Source organism: Pantherophis guttatus, chromosome 11 (genome assembly GCF_059756535.1).
Source record: "Pantherophis guttatus breed Tessera chromosome 11, ASM5975653v1, whole genome shotgun sequence".
Lineage (NCBI taxonomy): Eukaryota > Metazoa > Chordata > Lepidosauria > Squamata > Colubridae > Pantherophis > Pantherophis guttatus.
Window position 1 is genome coordinate 26063451 of NC_142073.1, and position 8568 is coordinate 26072018.

General features: G+C 50.7%; 1 protein-coding gene across 7 annotated transcripts in view; it reads right to left on the reverse strand.

The window, feature by feature from the left end:
* The window catches only part of FHOD1 (formin homology 2 domain containing 1), a 57064-nt gene extending 48765 nt beyond the window's left edge, over positions 1-8299 (reverse strand). For 2 of the 7 annotated variants that reach the window (XM_087877149.1, XM_087877148.1), the window contains exons 1-3: positions 5641-5831; positions 2118-2224; positions 1120-1184 (exon numbers count right to left, since the gene is read on the reverse strand). In XM_087877149.1, the coding sequence (XP_087733275.1) occupies positions 1120-1184; positions 2118-2224; positions 5641-5658 (190 nt within the window). In that variant the 5' untranslated portion in view covers positions 5659-5831. Of the gene's footprint in view, positions 1-1119; positions 1185-2117; positions 2225-4965; positions 5246-5640; positions 5832-8182 lie in introns of those variants that run through there. The other 5 variants (XM_034425642.3, XM_087877151.1, XM_087877146.1 and 2 more) reach the window with 4 other exon arrangements.
* Positions 8300-8568: the final 269 nt, after the last annotated feature.

An 8568-nucleotide genomic window follows, 5' to 3' on the forward strand; every position in this document is an offset into this window, starting at 1 on the left:
TGTTCAAAAGTAACGATGGCAAATCCCTGAGTTGGAAACCCAGAGCCCCTCTGGCCCCCCTTCAGTGACACTGATTCCTCCCAATCCAGACTCTACAACCTGCAGTGGGCCTCCACCGCATCTCCAGGGCAGGGATGGGTCTCATCTCCACACTGACTGGTAGATCCCCTAAGCATTTATGCTACCATTAATTATCAGCTGTTGCTGTTGCTCGGTTCAGCCGGGAAGAAAGGTGGGCTAAGAAATTATTCTGTCTCATACTACAGTGGGCAGAAGGAATTTCCCCAAGGAAAGGCCACCTCCGGCACTGGCCAGACAAACGGGGCTTCAGCTGGTCCAAGCAACCAGTTTGAGAAGACAACTGAGGCCCCTCCCTCATTCACATAAAGATAAAGGAGGGGGAGCACATTCAGACTTGCAAAAGGCTGCTCTTATAGCTTCACAATGAAAGGAGTTCTGACCTCTGCAGCCTGACTTTCTTAGCCTGGTCTGCCTCGTGGACTTACACCCACAATTTACCAACCAGAGATGCCAGGGAAGCTCCTAAACCAGAAATATCTAACCAGCCCACCAGTGAGAAGCTCCAGAAGCCCAAATTCCCTGAGGTTGCCTGGTCTCCTCAACACCTTCCCTGGTGGCCTCATCACCCGAGGGCAGACTGCCTGGTGCAAAGAGGCCCTTTTTTGGTGCTCCTGGATTGTCCATGAAGGAATCCGAATCCAAACTCAAGAGAGGGAGGGAGGGAAGGGAGCTCCATTTTGCTGCCTCTCTCACTGATTTCCACTCCGCCTCTTCTTTTCCCTCGCTTACCACATCTCCCCACCCCCGTGGTACAGTTCTGTTGCTCGCTCACCCTCCAGGTAGTTTCCTCCTCCCATTCTGCCATGCCACCATTTCTCACCCCAGATTCATACCAGTTCTTCCTGCACCACTTTTTGCTAATTCCTTCCCTGTTAATTCCAAGCCGGAGATCGGTCTTTCATACAGCAGCCGTCACAGGGTGCACATTTCCACCGAGATCACCAACATAACTGAAAGGTGGCGCAACCGCTGGCCTTACCAGGGCCTGGGGAGCCCTCCAGAGCAGCCCTTGCACAGCCAGATCCAGGCAGGACTCACCGATGATGGCATGCACTCGGACCGAGAGCTGCGTGCGCAGGAGCAGGATTGGCCGCCTCCCTTTGCTGCAACAAGAGGAGGCCAAGTGAGGAAACTGGTCAGGACCAAACCCCCCACCCCACCCACAGCTGCTTCAAGATCACCCTCCCACACACAAGCAGGGCCTGCCATCTGGTGACACAGAAGGCAGCATCCAGAAAACATTGCATGTAACTCCTCTGCTGCATGGGTGCCGGTCTGCATCCGGGTCCAATTCCAGGTGTTGGTTGTGACCTATATAGCCCCAGATGGTATGGGGCCAGGCTACCTATAGAGCTTCATCTCATCACATCAGTACATTTCACCTGGTCAGGTAGGAAAGGCATTTTGCAGATCCCGTCAGCCAAAGGATTTGGACTGAGGGTCCAGGAACAGGGCCGTCTTGGCCATTTGCCCCCATCTGGTGGGATATCCTGCCCCCCCAGATGTGAGGCAGCCACGTGGCTCTGAGGCCTGGAGCCCACGGGAACACCCAGCTGTGAGGCTGGTTAGCCCATTGAAAAGCCCTTCTCTCCTTTTAATTAATTTTTAACATTATTTTTAATTCATTCTTGTCTCTTCTTAAATTTCTAAACACTGTTTTTATATTTTAATATTTTATTTGTGCACTACCCAAAGTCCCTCAGTGAGGAAGATAGGCAGTTTAAAAATTTGATCAACAAACCACCAAAGTAAAAATAGAAGGGTGCCCGGCAAGGCCTTCCCCTGCAGCCAGCAACTGGGACCAGGGAGGAGAAAGGAGCTGCAGGTGTGGGCACCATGCACGATGAACCGAGCCTCCTCATGAATAGGTAAGCGCATCATGTTTGCCTCACACACATTGAGTGCAACATCTGACAGCCCCAAATTGAGATGTGCTTCTCCTTCCAGATTAAAAGTGCCAGATGTGCTAGCATGAGGCACACAGGAGAGAAGTTTGCAAGTGGAAAAGGCGGTAAAATCCCCCAGCAGGGATTCACCTGATGTCTTCATAGAATGCTTCCAGATCGTCCTTCTGCTCCAGCAGCGAAAGTTCCAAGTCCAAGTAGTATCCGGAAGGCAGCACTTGCAAGGCGCAGTCCTCCAGCTGCAAAAGAGGTACATCTGGATGTAAGCCCAGCAAGGAGCATCTGCTCTGGGATTCCTCCTGGCCCCTTGCCCAGCACGGGCAAAGGTGGTGCCTGCATTGGCCCCCAACACTGGCTCCTTTGGAGGCAGGGCCAGATCCTGCCCTCAACTCCACCTCTTCAGGTGCTGGACCATCCCTGGGCCATCAGATGCGCTCTAAGGTGGGTGAGAGCCCCCTGCCCATCCAACTGGAGCTGCTCAGAAGGGAGGAGGCAGGAGACCCGCACCTCAGTGCCCAGCCTGGCTCCCACCTGCTTCCCTCCTTTTGTGTCCATTTCAGGATTTGAAGGAGAATTTCTTCCCAGCACCAAACAAAAAAGGATCGGGGCCTGCAAGCAGGGAGGCAGGAGTTTGCAGGCACCCTTCCGGGAGAAGAAGGGAAATAGAGATCAAATGGAAATTTACAACTAAAGGAAGAATTCTCGAGGGTGAACACAGACGAGCCAAAAAAGGCAAAGTTAAAGCTGGAAAGATTGCTCTGAAATCTTTTCCATCTGTAGAAAGAGAACGTGACAGCGGTGGAAAGGGAGGAAAAGAGGTAACAGACAACCTGCTAAATAGGAAAGCATTAATTAGCACCAGTGCTTTCCCACTTAGCAGGTGGACTGTTACCTCTTTTCTTCCTGCTGAGATCCAGTGGCCTCTCAGAATCCTGGTTCTGCACTGCATACATTTATTAGTTGAGCAGTTTAGTAATCTAGCTTTTAAGTACTTTAGAGGATCTGTAGCATTTTAATATTCCCATTTATTCCATATTTTTGTTTAACTTGTTCTAGTTCCCTGGGATTGGATGGGCAGCTAATAAATTTGATAAATATGTGATTCATTTAGAAATATATTTTTCAGTTTTTTTCTGAGGTTTGTATTTCTGATATGAATATATAAATGTTTATATATTCATATATATGAATATATAAAAGTGATATAATAAAGCAGTGATGTCGGTGCAGATAAAGTATACGCTGAACTGAATGGTGAGGATGAGGCAGTTAAAGTGCTAACAGATCTACATCAATAAGTCTGGAGAAGTCTGGCCTAGGGAAAGTTTTACTGAGAAGTACAAGCTGACAATTCATCTTTGTCTCAATGACAGCACACAAGACTTTTGGTGTGCAAATCATGACAGAATGTGAAATACATTGGAATGAGCTGGTATAACCAGACCCCTCGATTGCTCTTCTGAGAACCTTTGCAGAGAGCAAACCTGCTTGCTGTAACAAATGTAGAGACAAGGTCAGCCAGAAGAGAAGAACATCAATGGCTGCTCCCCCCCATGTCTCATATGCCATAAATATGTTACCGTGTAATAACTCAGAACTGGAGATGATGATGTCAGGAAGCTAAAAACTGAACACTTGGAGATATGCAGCCACTTCCACTTGGTTGACAGAAAGGAAATAAGACTTGTGAAAGTAAAAAATGGGAAGTAGAACAAGTCAAGTTAACGTAAAATATTTAAAAAATAGAGGTAAATATCAACAGGCATATTTAGTTATCTTAAAGTTATGGAAGAGATGGAAATGGCACACAACTTGAACAAAAAGGAATGGAAAAATAAATAGAGGTAGAAAAATAAAGAGATTAATTTTAGGGGAAAACCTATGCAGAATCATGGATGTTTTATTCATACATTCAGTTTTGATTATATAAAATATTTTGTCCCAGTTTCAATAAAGACTGAAGTATCTGAATGCAACGGAGATCAGACTAAAGCAATGATCTTTCCAGTGTAATACCTGCCTCTGAAAGCCCAACTATGAAAATGGGGCACTAAGAATGACCAAAAGGAAGACAATAAGATGCTTCCAAATTATTCATTTTGTGGAAGCTACTAAGAACCTGGGATCTGCAAGCAGTCTGTTGGTCCTCCATCAAATGCCCTGGCTGCTCTCCAAGAGGACCAAGCATGCAAAAGATCACGCACGTCAAGGAGTGGACGATGGACTAGGACAAAAACAATTACACTTGGCAAGATTGAGGAAAGTTGGAAGGGATGTCAATGAATAAGTCCAGATGGACAGCATCCAAGATTAATGGAAGGGCTCAAGTTTGAGTGAAGAGGTAGAACAGGTGACCATGTGGCCACGAGGAACTCAGCCCAACTCTAACCAAGCCTGCCTGCTACCGTCTTCTTATGTGTAGGCTAACCTTTTCTGGGTAGGTTAAACCTGAAACAAGGAAAAGCGACAAACAGGTGTGTACCACAGCCTTGAGATTTTCTGCCTGCATTATTAACCCCATCCTGCGCATTTGGCGAGGCCAGAGAAACGGCCAGTTGCTCAGCAGGCGTTTGGCCGGGGCTCCTCTGCCCTCCCCAGATCTCGCCCCGTTTCGCAGACGCTCCGGGCGGGCGTCTCAGCGGCCCAGCATTTCTTCGGCCGGCCCTTCCGCGGCCCAAAGCCAGCGGGCAGCGATAAGAGCCGCGGCGGAAAGGCCTTTCCTGTTTGTTCCCGGCTGTTTTTAGCAACCGGCGCGACAGGGCGCGTCACCCGAGCCGCTCAGAAGAGAAGCCGCCCAAGCCAGCCCGGCAGGGACGGCTCAGCTCGCGCGGCTCCTTTGGGGCGAAGGCCGCCGCTCCGCTTGGGTCGCTCGGCGGGGGGACCCCGGGAAGCAGCTGCGCCGGGCAGCGTCTGCCAGAGGGAGCCCCGGGCTGCCTTCCCACGCGAGCGAGCTCCCGCCCGCCTCCCCCCCGGCGCTCACCCGCAGCGGCGCGCCCAGCAGGCGGAGGAAGGCGGGCACTTGGGCGGCCAGCGGCAGCGCCTCGGCTACGGGCGAGCTGGGCGGGCGGCGCGGCTCGGGGAAGGCGGCGCAGCAGAAGGGGTCCGCGTCCTCCAGGTACTGCAGGCGGCACTGCACGGCGCCCTCTGGCTCGGCCATGGTGCGGCGACGGCGGCGGATCTGCGGCGCCTCTCCGGGCGGCCAGGGCTGCGCCGGTCGGAGGTTGGCGAGGCGGAGCCTCCAGGGCGGGGACCCGCGGAGACCCCCAGCGGCCGCCGCTCCGCCCCTCCGCCGTCCCCGCCTGCCTCTGCCGGTGGCCCTGGCGCGCGTCCGGCGCGGAGCGGAGCGGAGCGGGCGGGGTGGCCGTCCTGCGCCGAGGCTCCAGCGCCAGGCGAGAAGCGGCCGCCGGTCCCTCTGCCGAGCCCGGCGAGAAAGGAGCGCTTTCCCCTCGGCCGAAGCTGCTTTGGAAGCGGGGCTTCCGGGCAGGGCTGAGGAAAAGGGCAGCTCTTCGCCCGGATCTCGCTCCGGCTTAAGCCGCGCGACGCTCCCCCTCGAGGAAAGCCGAAGCTCTGGGCAGCGGAGCCGTCGAGGGCTGGCGTGCTGCCCCCGGGGGCGCCCCGGCCAAGGCTGCGCAACGTTAGGGGTCGCCCGGCTCACCGGTGTCCTCCCCCCCATCTCTGCCTGCGCCGATCCGTTGACGCCCTGCGCGCTCCCTTCCTTAAAGGCCCTGAAGCGGCCGGGGCTCCGGTTTGCCCCCTCCAGCCCTGCAGTGGAAGCCGCCCTCCGAAACCGGGAGCGGGAAGGCCGACGTGGCCCCGCTGCTCTTGGGCTCCCGCTAGGGGTGGCGCTGACCCAGAAGCCGGAGGAATGGGGGGCGGGGCGGGGGGAGTTCCTGCCTCGGCCCCAGTGAGAAGAGCTCCGCTGAGTCGAAGAACGGAGGCCCCTTTTCGCCAAGCGGGTATCGCTCCGTTTTCCAGCTTCTGGGTCCTCAGATGGGCTGCTTCAACTGGTGCTTTATTTTTGTAAGCCACATCAGAAAGTGTCAGTTTTAGCAGAAGCTAAAAAGAGTGAAAAGGAAAAAATGATCACTTGGCATTTGAGACTCCCTTTAGGCCATGTTTTGTCCCTTTTTTTCTACTCCACATTACTCCAATAAATTAGGGGTGGCTATTTTTTATTTTTTAAAAATATTTTGAAATTAAAAGTTCTTCAAGGCAGTACAAGAATAAAGCCAGCTTCAGAGGAAGCAGCCGGGTCTAGTGCAGGGCCGGATTTAGATGAAAAGAGGCCCTAGGCTATTCCACTTAGGAGGCCCTTTCACCTATAGTGAAAGTGTAATTTTAATTTTGCTAACAATTTGAATGTAGGCCCTTCTTATCTTGAGGCCCTAGGCTGAAGCCTAGTTAGCCTATAGGAAAATCCGGCCCTGGTCTAGTGGCTAAGACACTGTGTTCCCAATTTGGCTCTGAGCCTGATGCCAAAGCCAATGAAGAACATCAGAGACAAGGTGCAGCTTTTCTTTCCTTTTATTGAAGTGCCCCAAGAAAAGGGTCCTAGCCAAAAATACCAAGGAACCTCAAACAGTAGAATTAAGAAAGCTTTATGCGTTTTCACTGAAGTGGAAGGCGGGATATATAAAACAAAGAATCTAATAAACATTTTAGTAATGATCTAACAATTGACCAATAGGATGGTGTCAGGACGGCCTCCTTTCATTATCCAAGAAAGAAAACCCCCGACTCCATTTTCATAGAGAAAGGTAACTTTTCCTGGATAAGAACTGAATGCAGTCAAAGAAAAGCAAGGTCTGAAGCAAAGGCGCGAAAATCACAGAAAGCATCTCCCCCAAGTGTCCATCGTAAATCATCCAATCCACAGGTTCTCCAGGGGGTCATGTGGGAGCAAACGACTGGCAGTGTCATCCTCTTGCTATGCCATGACCCTTGACCTGGAGACATTATCAGCCAGCTTCAAAGAAAATTGCTGCAGCAAAGTTTTACTTCCATTTCTCCTCCAATTTGCTTCCCCCCTCCCAAGAATTCCAATAGCTCCCTCCTCCCCCCGTTTCATGGCAGCTGAGCAAGTAAGCAATGAGCAAGAAAGCGGAGGCTGACATTCGGCCCTCCTGCAGAAGAGGCATTATTCCTACAAGAAACCAAAATGACATAAAACAGATGATCACAGAAATAGAGCATGACATAAAAAACAGATTACGGTTTATCAGGATATTTGGAGTGAAACAGTTGTACTTTCTTAGGAGCTCAAACATCTCGTTTATTCACCCATTCAGCCTTAGATAATGGGAAACGTTTCCAGGCCTCCAAATACTGCACCTTACCCCGATGCTTTCTAGAGTCTAAGATCTCTTTGACCTCAAAATGCTGTTCCCCCTCGATTAGTATGGGGACAGGAGGAGGTTCTTGGTCTGGATGTAAAAGGGACAAATGCTCCAGTTTTAGCAAACTTATATGAAACACCAGATGAATTCGCTTCAAATTTGTTGGTAACTCCAATTGTACTGTGATTGGATTAATGATCCGAACTACCGGAAAAGGACCCACATACTTGGGTCCAAGCTTTTTAGACTTTTGGGTAGTTTGCAAGTATTTGGTGGAGAGGTAAACCATATCACCAACTTTATAAGTCCGTGCTTGAACCCTCTTCTTATCAGCTTGGGCCTTATGAGCCCGATGTGCTTCATCCAGTGCCTTGCGAGTTACAGACCAAGTGGCACGTAACTGTTCGATCCAATCAACCAAGGAGGGGTTTCGTGGGTTTTCCTGAGGCAACTCTGGAATGGGTACAAAATCTTGGCCAGAAGCCACCTTGAAAGGGGTAAACTCTGTGCTGCTATGTATGGAGTTATTATAGGCCACCTCTGCAAATGGCAGTAAATCTGCCCAGTTATCTTGCTGATAATTTATGTAACATCTCAGATATTGTTCTAAAACAGAATTGGTTCTCTCACAAGCCCTATTAGTTTGGGGGTGGTGGGCGGAGCTTAACCCTTGTGCGGAGCCTATCAACCCTAGGACCTCCTTCCAAAAATGGGAGGTAAATTGAACTCCTCTATCTGAAATTATACATTCTGGAGCTCCATGTAACCATTTGTTATGTATAAATGCCCACCATTCACCATCCCAGGTATGATAAGGGTTAACTCTACATCCACCTAGATCCTCCCCTGACCCCTCCTTACCTTAGCTCCGCCTCCCAGGTACTTAAGACATGGTCCAGGAGTCCAGGGGCCACTTCCAGCCAAATACCTGTAAAAGAAACATTGATCAATAAAGAGCATTGGCTCACTGCATCCTGTGTTTGGAGTTATTGGGTAAGATCCTAGAAATCAGTCACAGGTTGGTAGCAGAGGATGGTTTACCCACAACTCACAGAGATGGCAGAATCAAGAACCCAGACAGAGGCAGAGAAAAGAATGGCCACCAGAGCCTACATCAAGCAGATGAAAGAATTGCAGGCTCTATAAGGTGCCACAGCAAGGACCACCACAACAGAAAGTGATGGAGACTACAACCCGAGTCCACAACCCAGGGACGAAGGGCCAAGAGAAGAAATCTACTACTGCGA